The sequence below is a fragment of the Hirundo rustica genome, chromosome 1 (assembly GCF_015227805.2).
Source record: "Hirundo rustica isolate bHirRus1 chromosome 1, bHirRus1.pri.v3, whole genome shotgun sequence".
Classification (NCBI taxonomy): domain Eukaryota; kingdom Metazoa; phylum Chordata; class Aves; order Passeriformes; family Hirundinidae; genus Hirundo; species Hirundo rustica.
The window spans coordinates 147,684,662-147,703,016 of NC_053450.1; the positions used below are offsets into that span (position 1 = coordinate 147,684,662).

At 38.7% G+C, this 18,355-nt stretch overlaps 1 protein-coding gene across 4 annotated transcripts in view; it reads right to left on the bottom strand.

Moving 5' to 3' along the window:
* The window catches only part of DNAJB6 (DnaJ heat shock protein family (Hsp40) member B6), a 57,570-nt gene that overhangs the window by 31,681 nt on the left and 7,534 nt on the right, over positions 1 to 18,355 (bottom strand). For all 4 annotated transcript variants that reach the window (XM_040086239.2, XM_040086223.1, XM_040086231.1 and 1 more), the window contains exons 2-7: positions 17,100 to 17,208; positions 16,281 to 16,390; positions 13,576 to 13,635; positions 13,111 to 13,221; positions 1,716 to 1,850; positions 791 to 935 (exon numbers count right to left, since the gene is read on the bottom strand). In XM_040086239.2, coding sequence (XP_039942173.1) covers positions 791 to 935; positions 1,716 to 1,850; positions 13,111 to 13,221; positions 13,576 to 13,635; positions 16,281 to 16,390; positions 17,100 to 17,164 — 626 coding nt within the window. In that variant the 5' untranslated portion in view covers positions 17,165 to 17,208. The remainder of the gene's footprint in view (positions 1 to 790; positions 936 to 1,715; positions 1,851 to 13,110; positions 13,222 to 13,575; positions 13,636 to 16,280; positions 16,391 to 17,099; positions 17,209 to 18,355) is intronic.

The following is an 18,355-nucleotide window of genomic DNA, read 5'->3' on the forward strand; positions in this document are numbered from 1 at the left end:
AGAACCTTGCACTTACAAGTATGGGACACAAGTTAACCAACAAAATTCATCCTCCCTTGCTTTTCTGTAATTTTTTATTAAGTAATGAAATTACATTTAATTACTTGTTCAGTACTCTATACTGATTATAATATTCCATGTAGGTTTTTCTATAGCTAACTAAGACTTGGGTTTCCCAAATTCAATGATTTCCCCATCACAGGCATGAAATGGAGAGAAAGTACACTATGTACAGGACTTGAAAATTCACATTCCAACAAACAGGCACATTTTTCTCCAAAGCAGGCTTCAGTTGCTTATTTCATTTCCTGCCTAGGAAAGCATTAAGCAGATACTAGGGAAAATTCTTTCATAACATCTGCAAAACTAAAATTCTTCCCAATTCCCGGTTAAAAGCTTCACAATGAGTAGACACCAAGCACACTTTCCAGAAGTTCAAGCTGACTGGGCAGACAGTAGGCAAGGATCCTAATAAAAGGTGCAGCACTACACAGGATGTCCTGAAGCCTAAAAGAGCTCCAGCTACACCATTAAGTACCTCAACAATGCCAAGAAGAAACAGAGAATCCGATAAAACATTTCAAAATGTTTTTAATCATTCAGAGAAATCTGGAAGTGGTTTTTTCAAATTCAAGTAATATGATGAACATAGTAATGAAAGTAAAACAACATAAATACATGTATCACTATATGCGTGTGTGTGCAAAGATAAAGTGTATTTATATGCATGCACTTATAGGCATGTAAGTCTCTACATAGAGTTTCATATAAATATATTTGTATCACTTACCTCTTTGTAGTAATTCTTCTGCCATTAACTATTTTAGTTGAGGTTGATACTGATTTGAAGTTTCCCATCCCACTGCCACCAAATGACGTAGAGGAGAACGATGAAGTAAGGCCTCCATGTCCCAGTGAGCCAAACGAAGTAAAACCTATTGAAAAAGAAGGCATTTGAATAAAATGTAATTTTGCATGACTGTGGGATCCAAATTTATCATCCACTCAGACTGCATCCTACTTTCAGGAAGCCCTCAGCTGGTTGCATCACACAGCATCAGTGACTAGATGGCATTAACACCAGCACGAGAACAAAACCACAGCTCCAGCCCCATCCATTTCTCTCATATGGACCCACAGTTCAAGTTCCAAATGTACAGAATTATCCAAAAGCTATTTGTCACCTCCTCCCCTGAAAAGGCATTCAACCTTAATCCATGCTCTGCACTCAGGGGAAAGCCAGTAACTCTAATGAATCTGATCATCAGCTTCAGTGCAGATGTTGGGATGCCCCGAGCTGGCAGACAGAACAAGTCCTGGATCAGTAACATCCCAACCAAGACCCAGATTCCCAGCACTCAAAGCAGTACCAGGGGGTTTAGGCATGCGGTTTTCAGGACCTGTAATAAAAGCCATCACACTCCTGAAAGCAAACAGAACAAAAGAATTCTAAAGGCATAAAGAAACTGTAGCACCAAAATAAAGAGAACAGAAAGTTCTACTTCTTAGAGATCTGTTCACTCTCTGTAAACTTTCAGGTAGCCCAAATACTCTAACTATGCCTTTATTTACATTTACACCTTACAGAGAGAATTAATTAGAAAAAAAATAAATTGTATCAGTCACAGAATTGGCTGAACAGAGAAGCCAGCTTATTATACTGCAATCCTTTGTGAGTTAAAATTGCTTTCTTCCTTAAGTATTATGATATTTACCTGTGTCAAATGGAGAGAAAGCACTTCCAAATGCAGGGAATCCACCAAAGGCAGAGAAAAATGATCCTCCACCACCTCTGTTTCTGCTTCCCCTTGGACCCCGTCTGCCCCCAAAGAAGTCCTCAAAAGGGTCTTCTACAAAACAGAAGACAACATTTAAGAGGTCAGTATTACTGAATGATTGTGTATTTAATCATTAGGGATTCTTAATTAAAAAAAAAAAAAAAAAAAAAAAAGGCATTTTTTGTTAACAGGTAAGATTCTTCCTTTGAAATATATGAGGCTACTGAACTAAGATTCCCCCAAAGGTAATTCCTATGCTCCTTCTGGTCTAAATTCTGCTTGCTTCTTCTATAATATATAATTCTATAAATAATTTTATATATATAAAGTAGTTGATTTCCTTATTTTACCTGCTTAGCATTTAGAACTAGTAAACCTAATGGAAAATATTGCATACAGGTACCTGAACATTCCAGCTTATTTCTATTCAAAATTTACTGCGTATCACCATGATCTGAAAAGTAACTTCCAGATAGGTTGTATTAATTATTGAAATCTAAAAACAGCAGCCAGGGATTGGTGACTCATAATCCTAAAGCGTTCCAAGTGTTTAATTTAGCACTCGCCACATTAGATACTCCAAACACGTATTCCGATGCACCTTTAGCAGCAAAGTACGGAGATTTACACACAGCGTCCCAAAGAGGCATTCGGTCTGTACCAAGCAGGAGGGAGAGGGCAAAAATAGAGAAAGGAGGTCCTGGATACAATGCTATTTCAAATTCAAGTTCCACTGCTATGTCAGTCAGAACAGCTATTGTTCCATCCCCACAGGAAGACAATAGTCTCTTTCCAAAAAGGGGGGAAAGAAAAGATGGGGGAGGTGTCAGACCATGGGGTACAATGCCAGCACCTATACAAGCAGTCTTTATTTACTAGAATTATCAGAAAACTGCTTTTTCTAATTCTCTCAAGACAAAGAACAACAGAAAAGAATTGCAACCATAAACCAGAAAGTCAATAAACATAACACTTGCATTAAAACCAGAAAAGTTTAGGAACTACGACTACTCTCTTCATCAATCACAACTCGCCCAGAATGAGTGTTATTGAGAACACCAATGATTTCACCAAGTTTTGCACATAGGGACTTAGTATTGAAAGCTCAGAATAATCTTCTAATGAAAAATGCAGAACCTGGGGATAGCAGCAATAGAGATACGAAAGGAAGGAAAGATTTGTGACTGCTTGACTGTTCAGAACTACAACTGACAAAGAGAAGGTCAGAAATGCGGTATTTGTTCCACTTCTGGTACCTCCACAAAATCCAAGCTGATTTATGATAAATCACCAAGTTAATGCAACATGTATTATGCATCATCAAGTAATCAATATGATAATAAAAATATATAAGTTACCATCTGACTTACGCGCAATTACTTAAATGTGAAACATCACAATGTATTTATGCTGAACAAGGGCAGGTGCTAAAAAATACCTCTACCTCTCCTAACCTCCACATTCACTGAGTAAAACAACACAGGACCAAACTTTTATCTTGCATGCACTGGCAGAAGCAAGGCTTCTTTCTACCTCAGACGCTTTTTCTTTTGTAGCTTTTTTTTCCCCCATGTAAAGCAAGTATTCCTCAATATAAAGATGACCTATTAGTACCTTTATAGAAGTTAAGCAACACTTCAGTGTGGAAATATGGGAATTATAATTTCCAAAACAAGCACTACGTCCATTTTTTAAAAAGGCCAGTTTTGTCAGTCTAGCAGCAAGTACAACCACTGCAGTTAATTGTTTTGTAGTCCAATTTATTCTCACAGGAATGACTCATGGGTTAGTTATGAAGGTCATTCACTCACGTGTACAAATGATCTATACTATATTACTCCCACTGTTAAGCTTTCTATTTATAATCCAAATTTTCTCGTTACCTGGAGTTTGAATAAAAACAAAACAAGCTATCATGTAAGCTTTGAGTTTTTAATCTCATAGTGTATCGGCCTATTCTGCAAGTGAATCTCTCCTCCCCAGCACAACAGCTGCAGGAACAAAGTTATTTAAGGGAAGATCATGGACGCTCCTAGAGATCTCTGATACCAGCCCAGCTTCCCAGCTGATTATTACCACACCAAAGCCTAACCAAGACTTGGCCGTGCCTTATCAGCCTGCACAGCAAAGGAAGAGCTCAGCACTTGGTATCAGCACGTGTTCAAACGTCAGGTGATCGCTGTCAGCAGCCCTGGGAACAATCCTCCAGTGCTCTTCTTGCAATTCTCTCAAGTAAGACCAAGCACTCTTCTGCAGTGCACTGCAGAATGCTAAGCAAGATGGATTATGCCAAGACAGGAAAAGGGGCAGGACTTGTCAGAGAAACTACTCCTTTATGATTTTGACAGCCAAGTCAAGCCAGCAAGCAGAAGAAAAAAAAATACCAAAAACACTGAGAGAAGGCAGCAGGAGGCTGCTGCACTATCATTTGTTGTATCCACCACCAAATACACATTAATATAGCAACTTCACAGCTACTCAGACCCTGTTTATGCTTCTACTCCCTAAATCAGGACCATCAATAGCACCACTCAGCAAAATAACAACATTTCAGCCCTGCAAGTTTATTTTAGCAGGATCTTTCCATCCCTGATAACCTTTTCACAAAAAAGGCCTTTTCCAAACAGTTCAAATGAAGCGTGCTGGGGTTTTTTTCATGATTCCTCTTACTATAGTCATTTTGGTACTTCTAGTTCTTTTTTTACTGAATGTGAGCAGCACATCAGATTTAAAAAACTAAGCAGCAAAAAGAAAAGAAAAAAAGTCAAGGCCTTTCTAAAAAGAGGGAAAAATACTATATAAATACAACTTCCAAGCTTCAGAAAATCAAAATGTTAAACCAGTGATACTTAAGAGTATTACTAACTACTGTTTGGAGATGAATTCAGTATATTATAATCTAGGTATTATCAGAAGCTTATGGGAGGACAGAGTATTAGATTCAGTTTCAATGAAAATGTTGGAGCACACTTCTAACGCAGAATTTGTGGTGCTGTCAAAACAGCAAAAATCAAGAGAGAACAAAAGGTGAGAAACCTCAAGAAAGCCAGTGAGAAAGACTTCTTATCTATCAGCACCAGCAGATGACATGAAATTTTTTGGAAAAAGGCCAATGCTTCAGGAAAAAACTCATGTAGCCCAGTACCAAAACACCAGGCAAAATTAAGGACTTCAGGCCTGTTGCTAGGTAGGAAGATTGAAGCTACAGAAGCCAAAGAGCTAACGTGTAGACTGGAACACAAAACCCCCAGCAACACAAAAGACTGTACACTAACAAACATGCCTGAAAATAATGGCATTGCACATAATGTTTCCAGGAAAATTTACTTTCTTTAGAAAAATCATTGCTAATTCAAATGCAACAACTGTTTTGTTCCTCTGGGTAGAATACTAAACCTGATCCCTGCAAACCATGGAATATTACCTTGCTTTTCTGCAGTCACGGGAAAAGAATTTCACCTCTGAACAGGTCAAATAACAACAACTACTGTAATAAATATCTCACTGCAGCTCAAAATAAGGCAGGTTGTGATCTCTCCACTGTGAGGAGTCCCCAGATGTAACACAGAAACGAGATTTTTTCCCTTTCAGCTCATGGCAAAATACTACTTAAAAGATGTGACTGTTTTCCTTTCCTGCCTTATGATCATGGAAGTAAGTTGCACTAATTCACTGATCCAAAAGAGAACACTGAGTTGTTCTTTCTATTGCACTCATGAGCTAATTTCTTTCAGCACTGGAAAGACTGGTGTATCGGAAAAAAATGGGCAGGAAAGCACCATACAACGAGGGAAGGGAGGAAAGGAGGCAAACCCCACAATTTGAAGCAGTCCACAATGCAGTTAAAACTTGAAATTCATTATAGCAATCTAAGGCATTAGCTGAAATAATGATAAGCTACAAGTGTCCCATTTCCTATGGCAGTCACTTCTACCAAGACCCCTGTATTCTGGCTGTTGCTTAGCGAACTAGATCAGGAACTGAGATGCTGAAAGGAGCATCTCCAGATGAAAGCAAGTTCAGCCACATCAATTCCCTGATAGAGTTCACAGCGCAGAACTGTGCTGGTTACAAGGCAGGCAGCAGCAGAAGTGCCCAAGGGTCAAAGGCAGCACAGGAGGATTCTTTCAATCACAGAAAGATGCTATTGCTGACCCAGTGTTGAGCACATTCCACTGCAATGCCATCATTCACCTCCAAAAATCAAAGGTGTTGAGATAAATGGTGAGCTGTCAGCAAATGCTCTCCCATGCATGTACTGTCACAGTCAGAGATGCTGATAATCTTTTCAGGACAGCGTGCAAAGGGAATTACCCTGTCCAAGCAGGGCCACTGCTCTGGCCCCACTCACTGAACCATCTCCCCAGCCAGTGAACCTTCTTTCCTTTATTCTCTGCCATCAGAGCCTCAGCAATGCCTCTGCCAAAACACTGAGCCGAGTGCTCGTACTGCAGATGCAGGAGGGTGGCACTCACTGCAACACAGGATAATGAAGAAAAGGATACTGTGCTGCCCCCATGGAAGGGCACAGCCACAGCCAATGGCATCAAGCAGTGCTGCAGTAAGCAAAGGCTGTCCTGTAATGACTTTATACATCCTTGTAAAACCCACACATCCTGCCAGAAGCAAGTCTCAAATGCAGGTCTGAACAATGTGTTTATGCAAAGGGCTACAGATACAAAACCTACAATACAACAGAATTCTTGGAGCAGGTGTTTCCTACCTTGTACCTATCTGAAAAAAAAAGTTGCAAATTTGCAGTAAACACACACAAAACCTCATGCTACAGCTCCGGAGAGCACTCAGACACTAAAAAACATACCATCAGAACTGGAGGGGCCACAGAAACCTGTAAGCACTTATGCATGGAAATACTGTCTTCCTTAGAAAGTAAGCACACTGTTAATGTCTTACTCAGGGGAGACACTAACATGTTGCAAGCACTGTTGCTCCACCTGCCTAATGTTTCAGCATGGTCTTTGTAATTACTCACTTTCATAAATTAGATGTCAAACAGATGTTTGCCCCACTCATTTACTAAATTACCAGAAGAAGCATTTGAAAGTCCTTCTAATGATATATAGCAGAGATCTTGGGAGTCATTATTTTCTAGAAAAGGAGACCTAAAACATCACCTTTGAATGCCATCTATATGATAATTACAGAGATGCTGGAGTACAGTAATCAGCATTTCATACTTATCAAATGAATGTTCAAATGTTCAGGCACACCTTAAAAACAGAGGAAACTTCCATTACCTCTGTATGAGCTGCTCTCCTTAGGCAACGTTCAGCATTTGTGCTTTGACCAATTTAACCAGTTACCTGTCCGAGAAAACCAAATCAAACCATTTTCTTGGGGACTAACAACCACAACTGGACTGGGATTCCCAAGACAAACTTTGGCTAGTATGCTATTGAACAGTTTCCCAATCTAATGGGACATTAGACAAAGATTAAAGTTTTAAGACAGACATGAGAATTTAGAGCAAGGCCTCCTCCCTTCAGCAGGAGTAACTATGTATTGGTTTGGCCATGGAACCACAGCACTGCCTAACTCCTGTATGATAATGCTGTCTGGGTGAGACAATTCTGTACTTCAAAAACCCTCTTTGAATGTATCAAGTTATTTCTGAAAAAATCATAGTGAGATTTGGACCATTCAGTGAATAATTATGATCTAAGACTGGTGGTTATGAAATAAAACTGTACATTCATACCAAAGAATGAATGCAATTGCAAATCTGTGAGCACTTCATAAATGTGCACCAAAAGCAGCAAATTTACGTCAACAAAAAGATTAATTACCAAAAAGACACTGCTGTTCAAGACAGCTTTAACTGAAAGCCACCTCCATTTTCAGTTTTAATAACCCATTTTACTAACAAATACATTTTGCATTAGAACACTTAAACAATCAATTATCAGAAATGGATAGCATGTGAATTAAAACCATGATCTGATTCTTATGTGCATCTTTTACCACAGCAAGATAACTTTCTGTCCTTGAGACAAAAAATACGTTGAAGTTGTCCCACTCAGGAAAAACATCCTAAAACACGTATCATGTAGAGTTTGCAATGATTACTGCATGTAAAATTTCCTCTCTCTCATCAGGTTAAGACTCTTTTGCCTGGATACTAAAAGTAACTCACTGTACTTTTCCAGAACAGTCCTGCTTCTTTTTATGTAATCAACATTACAGTAGTCAATCCGAAGTAATTCTGATCTTTGACAGAAGCAAACTACATACCAGATAACTAGCTAGCTGATATTCTCTGTGACAAATATTTGTATCTAACTAGCTGTAGAAAGGCGTTAAGTTCCATGATACCTTTCACTTCCAAGAGTATAGATAACTGAAATATCACATAAACCAGGTAACCAGAATTCTCAAGGGAAAACTCCACAGTATCCCTATGGGTTTATCTGAATTAAAGTACATCCTGAATCCTACTTCACAATCTGAAAAAAAATCATTTAAGACATTATATATTACCATCTCCAAATGTACACTGAGAAAATTAAAATGTTTAGGAACCACAGCAAAACTCTCAAGACGACAATCAATGTTTAAAGAGATCCCACAAACAGACTTCTCTTGGGACATCAAAGTCTTGGGGGGAGGCAACCACCACAAGCAATTTATCATGTCACATTAGTAGCACATTCTATCAGGGAGAGAAGCCTGCATCCTTGTGGGATTCATTTAACAACATACACACGCACTGGAAGCAGTTTGAAATGCCCTAAACCATCCCATCAAGCTTGTAGACATTGCTGCTGGAGGATATTTGTCTGCTGTAGGCCCTGAGTTGTATTTCCTAGCCCATACACAAACTATTCAGGCACCATTGATACATCTGGAGACAGCTGAGATGGTTTAGGGTGTGTATGCAGCTTCAAGTCTAGGAAAAAAAAAACAATTAAGTCCTTAAGGATTTTCTGCTGGGTAATGTTATGATCTTGTTGTACCAACTCCATCTTTCACAGGAACTCCTCACTGGCAACACCTTCCGACACAGAACCCACTCTTGAAGTGAGAATCTGAAAAGCCTCTAAATCAAAACCAAGTCAATTCTTTAACAGCCCAGAAACACTGCCCAGCCTACCCCAAAACCCATCAATCTCTGTTTCTCAGCCTAAGCAGCAGTCTTTCATCAATACACCTCCATTACCAGTGGTAACACTGGGATTCTACCCTTCTGTGAACTGCTGAAGAACAGAAGAGAAAAGGTCCTTGAAAAGTTTACAAGTAAAATACAAATAAAACACAAGAAGTAACACAAGCCACATCAAAGCAAGCACCACATATAAATGGAGTAGGATATAGCTGAAGGGTAAAAGTTTAAGTACACTGACATGAGAAACCAATCCCTACATTACGAGTAAACGGTGAGTTCCAATGTCAACAGTCAGAGAGCCAGAGGTGTACGAGACAGGCTGAACACCAGATCCCAGACACTGCTTCACCAAGGCACCACTCTGCAATGCGAAGTGCAGAGCTGCACAGGAAGTACCAGCTTTTCTTCCTGTCACAAGGATCACCACCCAGCCGGATGTCAGAGGCTAAAAACCATCCCTAGGAGCTCACCAAGAATACACATTCTGCTGTAACCACATGCCACAAAAAGCAAGTCCACAAATCTCAGAGTAAGAGTTAAGCATCTGTCATAGTATCAGATCAAGTTTTAAAAAGTGCTTGCCTTCATGCACCCCTGCCTAGTTTTACAAAGAATTTGACTGGAAAAAAACAGTCAAAATGAACTGTGACCGTCTCCAGTGCAACACACAGCACATAATATTAATTTTGCTCCATTTGGAAGTGTTCAGAGTTGTCTCCAACAGTATTACAGATTTTCAATTGAAAAGTCTGAAGGGACTCATTTAAAAATCGTCACAAAAGTCTTTGCACATTTTCCTCTTTTCTAGAGATGAATAAAGATGCTTCTGTTTATAAAAAAAAATTTCTGTAACTGCAAGAGCAGTGCAGTATAGCTCAGTAGAGTTGAACAGACTCAATTCATAGCACAATTTCAGAAATTCTTCACATCCATAAATTTACAGGAATTATGCATATGAAAGCTGCTCTTTACATACTCAATGACAATCAGGATATAGAGAGTCCCACCTGCATTCTGCAGGCTTCACTATGTGCCACTTCAAACTGTATAAAAAGTACAAATGTTTTAAAGTATTTATTCAATTTCATCTTTGATTCCACCGGTGCGCATTTTTAGCAAGCATGATCTCAGTCCTTACTCAGTGGCTTAGAATATCAATTATGACTTGAGTAGCTCCTTATGAAGTTAGAAGTTCCACAGAAAACTCATCAACAAGTTGAAAACTCCTCATTTTTAGAAGATATATTCTCTTATTATTCAGGACAGAATGGTTCCACTAGTGTTTCAACACAGCAGAACCTACAGGGGCTTTAGTTCACCAATACAAATATTCATGCTATACACACAATTCTACTGCTTGCTTTTGGAATTGTAAAATGCACTACACTCAGCTGAAAGCACACATTTTTATGTTGTACTATCTTGAAACATTCATGTATGTGCAAAAACCAATTCAAACACTTTTTACAGAAATTTGTGAAAAGGAATTGTTTGGAGTCACAATTACTCTGTCTTAAGCATCTTAAAGAAAGAAAGAAGAAAGTGCTCACTTTGAAACCTTCTGACCAGAAAAATTTCAAGAGCTTATGCTCAAAATCCAAAGCTTAACTGAGGGTTTTACGCCTCTGGTCACTGACACTGCAACTATCCACACAGCAGAGAGGCAGCTTAGGAACGATTACTTTTCATTAATTGGAGCACACATGACACTGCTGACACTGCCAGAGCCTTGGCAAGAAGCAGAGCCTGAGCTCAGCACTCTTATCTTCTAGCTGACAAAGACAGCAATCAATACATGAAGTAGATAACCTGCTTTTGAATAAATAAATCAATCTGAGTGTTAAGCAGGGGGAGAATGTCTCTCTAGGTCACTAGAGCAGAGGTATGTGGTTAAATTCACTGGTGCCCCAATGCAAGATGAATCACTGCCTCTACAGAAGGGGCTACTGCAGCTGCAGCATCCCATGGAAACACTGCCAGCAGTGGTACCTCCAGTTTGATAAGCTGGATAGCTCTGTGCACTGTGCTGTACAGCCTTCCTTCTAAGGAACACAAAAGGCAAGGCCTCAGCTTTCTTTAAGAATGTAATTTATTTAACAGCAGAACTAAAATTCATGGCTTTAAGGTTAATCATGAATACTGACATTTTCAGAGATACCAAGTCTGTAAAGCGTTGATGAAGTAAATACAATCAAAATCAAACAGACCCTATGTTAGTATCCCACTAGTAGCTAAAGCATCTCACCTATACAATTTACTATCAAGATATTTGATTGAAAACCAAGTATTTTGTTTAACAGATCTTCAATGAAAAAATAAACAAAATAATTGAACACTCTCTCCCAGCTCCTCCACACTAGCTTCCTACTCAACATCTTGCTCAGATTTTTCCAGGTTTTCTACCACAAAAATCACAAAACAACTGCGTTTGACAGGGGCCTCTAGAGCTCATTCGGTCCAATCCCCTGCTCGAACAGGAACAACTGGAGTGGGATTTCCAGGACCATTCCAAATGCCTTCTGGCCATCTCCACAGAGATTCCACAATCTCTCTGGACAACCTGCTCCACACTGCTGCTCTCACAGTACACTTGTGCCAGCCACCTTAAGCTCAGGCAGAGGCCCCTGTGCTTCCATTTGTGGTCATTACCTCTGATCTCTGCACTCCCTTCCCAATGCACTCATGAGATCCTCACCCTGAGCATTCTCTAAACTGAACAATTCCAGCAATTCTCTCAACCTGTTCTTCAGGTGAGAGAAGTTCCTGTAATTATCTCAGTGGCCTTTCACTGGACTCTACCCAGTAGCTCTTTCTTTTACTGAGAAGCCCAGAAGAGGACCCAATACTCCAGATGTGTCCTAACCAGTGCTGAGATCACTCATCTAAACTGAAATCCTTGTTTAGTACTTCCTAAAACTCTTATTCTACTGCAGACAGTGAAGAAGATGCATCTACCCAGTTCAGAGCCCACTTCACTCATCAGTATTTTTCTAGATGCTTCCTCCAGTCTTCCCTTTCCTACTTTCAGCTGATTTCACACTGGATCCAACTGCCCAATTCAGCTGCCTATCTTCTACCAGATTCTTCCTCTAGCTACTCATCTAATTCATCAACTAGCATTCTCCTGCACTCAACTGCTAGCCCTTCAACCCCTTTTCTAATCCTTCATTAGTCATCTAACAGCTGATGATCCTAAAATAGCAAATCAGAGAAAGATATAATTAAAATCTGAGCTGAACTATCCCTTAATGCTGCCAAAGATAATAAATTACTTTCAAAAATATTAAAACATTTACAGACCTTATTACAGAGATAAATCAATACCTACACACTGAACAGGAAGAAAGCTTGGTTTTTCAAGCACACTTCTAGCAGTTTTCAGTACAGAACTTTCTCACAGTAAATACTGAACACAGGAACTGTTCTGCTTTATAGGTCAGCATTTTGCTGAGTTGAACATACACAGAGAGGTTGCATAAGAATCTCAGCACCTCTGAAAAGACCTTCACTAGAGCAAGCAACATCACAAGGCAGAAGACCTTCAGCATGAGGGTAATAAGATTACCTTGACAACTTTTATCACATATTGCTTCCTTTAAGGAATGCTTCCTAAATGAAGAATTCAGGCCTCAAGAACTGTTTTATCTGAGTCTCTAGGGGCTCTATACCCCAAACAAACACGTGACATGAATTTGGGAGTGTGTCTAGATTATGTATGCAATTGTTCCTATACTGATAAAGAAAATCAGTCCTGCTACGACACAAGCTCACACTAAGAGTCATAGTGTAACACTTACAGTTAAAATGTCCAATTCAGAAGCTCTCAAAGTTTTGAATTTATTTACAGATCAAAAGAGAAAAATCCAACAGACTAAATTAGCCTGCTGAAATACTCGAGAGGAAATTCCAGCATGCACTCTTTCTCTTGAGTATTATTTTCTTTCAACTTAGAGACACTGCAGATATCATTTTATGGTTTGGAAAACCAGGCCTTCCAACAGAACATGAATTGGCAAGCTATATCTGTCTTGTACTACAAAATTAACCAAGAAACAGGTATGAAACAAAGATTTCAAATATAAAATACCAGTTGTTTACCTCATTTTCAGAACTATTTCTAATAAAACTACATTAGCTATGTTTGTTCTGTAAGAGTAAAGTTTTAGTCACGCTTCAGATACTCATAACTAAAACCAAGGGATCACTTACCAAAGAACTCAGATGAAAAGGGGTCCATTCCACCAAAAAACTCCCTGAAGACATCATCTGGGTTGCGGAATGTAAATCCAAAATCAAATGGATTATCGTGATGATTTCCACCTGGGGGAAAAAAAAAGTTACATTTCAGTTACTTTCACATATTCTTACTAATAAGAAAGTTCAGGCCTATAGGGTACTTAAATCATCTAAAAATATAAACAGTTTCCAAAGTTTTCCTTTCAGACATCATTCAACTTAAGTATACACACTACTTCATTACTTTTTGTAATAGTTTCTCTGTTTTCAGGTAACAGTAGTATCTTTTATAATAACTAGAAAAACTGTAAAACAATTGTAATCTCAGTTTTTAAAAGACTGAGTTTTAGGCCTTTGTACAAGTATTTCCAGATTCCTGTCTTGAAAAGAAAACTACAGAAAATAGAGAAAGCAAAAAACTTCTGGTTGTCAACATACCTCCACCTCCATTTATTAGGCCTTCTTTTCCGTATCTGTCATAGATGTCACGTTTTTTAGCTACAAGGAGAAGTTTTATATCATATCAGTAAACAGGTTTGTTGGTTTTGTGAAAAAATAAAAACACTTACTGGTTTTCTCAGTTAAGCCTCTTATCAAAGCTAGTTTATTTAAAGAAGTTCTGGCATATAACTGACAAACATCTTTAACAAGGACTGACAAAGCAATTTATTTCAGAAAGAACAGTTACTGAACTTTAAACTTACTACCATTAGAGTTGTAGAAGGTCTGGCCCTGATGTATGAGAAGAAGTTTGGTTTAGGGACAAACCTCACATGGAAGTTTGCCTTTAAGAAGAATATGGTAGTATTCTTTTTTGGACAGCTACCATGAAAAGCTTTAAGGCTGTGAAGGACCTCTGGACTTCAACCTGCTCCTCCACACGAGTCCAATAATGAAATTGGTCCTATCTTACCTGAATAAAGCTGTGATCACAACAATTTCCAAGATAAGAGTCTACAGGCTCTCTGGAGAACAGTTCAAGTGCTCAAGCATTCCCTTCCTTCTACCCCACTTGCAAACACTGACCACTGCCTCTTTCCCTTTTACTGCACAAGACTGAGTCCATTGTGGGAGTTAAGAGAATGAAGATCAGCATTTACATGAGTGACTGCAAAACCCCTAAAATTAATTATAACCACTTCTGCTAACTTAATAATAAAGAAGGAAATGATGTTCCAAAATGCCATGGAAGGATGTGACTCAAATTGCTTGCTCTTTATTATTTTAGAAGGCATGGAATGACAATTTCACTGCAGACCAGCCTTAGAGTATTCATTAGAAAGGAGAGAAAAATGAACTCCACATTACTGCACAAGATCAGATGGCACTTTGGTACTTTTGGAAGGGAACCTCAGGACCTTAAAGAGGCAGATAGCCAGCTCACTTTGCTTGCACTGGAGTGGAGGTATCAGTCAAAAACCAATCAGGGCATTTGATTTTAGTCTCTTAATATTATCATGTTTTTCCCAGTGGAATCTCTTCAGTGGAAGATGTTTTTAAAATTTAAACAGCATCACTGAAACAACATGCAGTTACCTCAAACAAATGCTGGAAAGTAAAATACTTCTGACTAACAGGAATTAAAATTTTATATAATGGTTATCGTCTCAAATAATAGGAGCTTGGAATAGGTTTACAAGCAGACAAATCCCCAAAGCTTGATACATTATCTGTATTGCCTTTCTAGAAAGCTGTTTTCAAAGAAAGGAGGTTAACCTACCCATCAAATTATGAAGAGGAAAGCAGGAAGGTAGATAAACTCACAGGGAGGAAACAGCAAGGATGCCCTGAGGGCTCACAAAGACTAAAATTCATCTCGAAAAATGTTCCATTTTTGAAACCACAAGGGAAGTGTGTTCAATGATCACCCAATTTCAGTATTCTTTGCTTATGTGATCCCTTACAAAACTATTCTTCTGCCAAAAATCTGTCATCATTCAAGCCTGTAATGGTGTCAGAAATTTTCATTAAGTTTGCAGAACATTTGACTGCCTCTCAACCACCGGGCTCAGGATTCTGGTATCCCTGCAGCACAAATGATTGTTAAGTAACTTAGGATTTGGCCTAAATCCAAAAACTGGGAGTACTTTTAGAAGATGTTCTAAAATTCTAGCAGTGTACTGCTTCCAAAGAACTTAGAGATCTGTATAACAACCAGACCAGTATCCTATTTTTATCCTGCTAAAAAAATTAGCTTAAGAAGGATGAAGTACTCCAAAAGACAAGTATACAATGAACTAATGATAAATTAAGTTCTTTTTCACCCCTGTCAATTAAGTATCACAACCAAGCAAAGAAACACAGTGTACAGAAACTGCAGCTCACTAAATCAGGCCAAACTCTGAGAGGTAATCTAGATGCTGCTAGTGCTTTAAATAGAGCTTTCCCATGCTCACTGTCTCAGGTGAAATCAAGGACACTTCAGAAATAGCATATAGACAGCTGCAGTCAATTACAGAGGAAAATAATCAAAGTAGCTTAAATCACTTTGTTATGATTCAGGCGGCTTTTGTCAGAACCTTGGCAAAAGTTAATGATACTCTTCAAGCAATAAGGCATGGGTGAGCTGTAAACTGCATTCCTGCACTGCATAGGTCAGGCTAAACACCTCTTTCAGAACAATTTAAAATAAACACTATCTTTAGTATCACAGTTGACTGAATTTACAGAACTCATTCAAATGCATTCCAAATTTTCAGCAAGGTTTACAGTATGCTTGGGCTTTGTCAAGACTAGTTTACTGTACAAAAACTGGAGGCCATAGGCCCAACAGTAGATACTTCAGAGTTGGTGTAGCCTGACATTAGAGGATAAACAATACCCCTACAGTGATGGCAACACTGACCTCACCTCCTAAAATAAAATTAATCTTGGGATTCACAGAAGTCTCTACAGAAATTTCTGGCAGACACTGAATTTCAGTTTTTAGTAGTTTGGTTACGTATCTAGGGATATCATGAAATTTCTGCTTATTCTGTCTTATCTGCAAGCTTCTTTCTCCTTCCTTTGTTTTGAAAAGGAAGTAGCCAAGTTGGATGGTGAACCAAAATTACAATACCCATTCAAAGCACCATAGATCAACATTTTCAGACTGATCCCCAGAACAGAGAAGGGCATTTCAGGAGCCCTTTTAAAATACCTACCATCTGACAAGACTTCATAGGCCTCAGCTACTTGCTTAAACTGCCGTTCCGCTTCATCTTTATTGTCTGGATTTTTATCAGGGTGCCATTTTAGTGCCAACTTACGGTACCTGAGTGGAAGGAAAACAAAGGATATTTTACTCTGAAATAATGGAATATGCTATACAGATAAACACAATGTTGTCAGGTTAACGAGGTTGTCAGGGATTGAAGTAAGAAATTCCTGGCTTTGTATCTAGATGTTGGGATCAACAGATCCTGCAGGTACACAAAGAACCACCTACTCAGATATGTTTTAAATTAGAAAGTAGGATTGGCATTCTTTACTTATTCTGAACTTATTCCTGTGCACGTCTGATGATCAACATCTGTGAGACCTAAGCAAAACATTCCAAAATATCTCTGCCGTGGGTTTTTCCTTAGAGTTCTAGAATTATTCAGTATTACAACCAACCAAGGGAAGCATCAAGAAGGATCTGATACGTTAGAAGCTGACAAAGCTCCAAGAATACACTGACTGTGACATGCTAACATCAGTGCCTTCTTTGACAGCTACACCTGCACACAATTCCTATTCTCAAATGAAACAATTTAGGCAAAGTGCTCATAACTTCTTACTTAGAGGGGCAAAGCTAAGCTTGCACTTAGGTTGATGTGTTTTGCAATCATCCAAGATCACAGTTCAGACACTTGAGTTGATAAAGCAGCACGTGCAGGAATTTTCAAAAGAACACAGGAACACAACAGAGTGTGAATCCAAAATCCATGTAACTATATCTGTCCCTTCAAATCTGTAACATCTACACCAGCGACACTCACGCTTTTTTGATATCCTCTGCTGAGGATTGCTTCTGCACTCCCAGAACTTCATAGTAATCCACCATGTTTCAGAAGTTGTCTTGGTAACACCAGCCAAGTCTTTCAAATCCTGTAACAAGAACAACTTGTAAATGAAGCTTGTCCAGCTACTGCTACTTCATGAAAGTCAGCTAATAGCCTGGTATTGCCTTGTACCACACCTGATCAAAGAAAGACAAAGTTCAAATGTTCCAAATCCCAAAAAGTAAAACTGCTTTCCTTTAGGTCAAGAGATCAAAGAATTACTTTAATTGTAATTTCTATGTTCTTTAATCCCACTGAAACACAGTACACATACATATAGATATACAGAAGTTCTTGAAACAGATAAGACTGATAAGATAAATTTAATCAGTATTTTAAGAAGGGTATCGGGATCATAGTTTTGATGTAGATATTAGTAATTCTGAATGCAAAAGTTCACCTGTTACCTATGACACTGGTCATGACCTAAGCACATATAAGTCCAATAAGCCTTTCTTGTACTCACACTTTGACAAAAAATGCACACTTGGTTGCCAAAGCTCCGAATACCATTTGCCTCCTTTATGTTTACCAAGAGAAGAACAAAACCAGGCAAGATTGCTCCAACTGCAACGTAAACCAACCAGCTCAAGTGCAGAGGCACCTAGTGTTTGTTAGTATAAAAGAATAGTTACCACAAGAGTCCTGAGAAACCTAGAAGTTAAAAAAGCAATTTAAATACTGACAGTTTGAGAACGTTAGAGAATAATTCCAAGGAGCATTTACACTGACCATTACTCCAGCTAAATGGCCACTAAGATTAAAGAACCTTTCTAAAAAGTTTTAAGAATGTTTCATGCAATGCTGCCTTTCTCTGCACCACGGTAAGAAGTCTCCATCCTGGCGAAACTTCCAATCCCCTTTCCATCCTACCACTGCTGGGTTGTTTCAGGTTTAATGAACAAGGAAACAGCGACCTTTTCCAGTAGTTATCAACTTGTTGCAGAGCAAGTCACCCAAATACACTCAGAATATGTAACAATACAGCAATGTATTAGTCACATTTTCTTATCTGGTGCATCAACAAAAATTCATTGAAATAACCTTTCCCCCCTAAAGTCATTCAGTGTTTTTCATTTTAGCCCAGGCAAAGTCTCAGTTTCCATTTCTTTCCCATAAATGCTGAAAGAACCAAGTATGATGTAGCCTAGTGAAATACTCTGAAATTAATTTATTGTACTACTTTTACATGT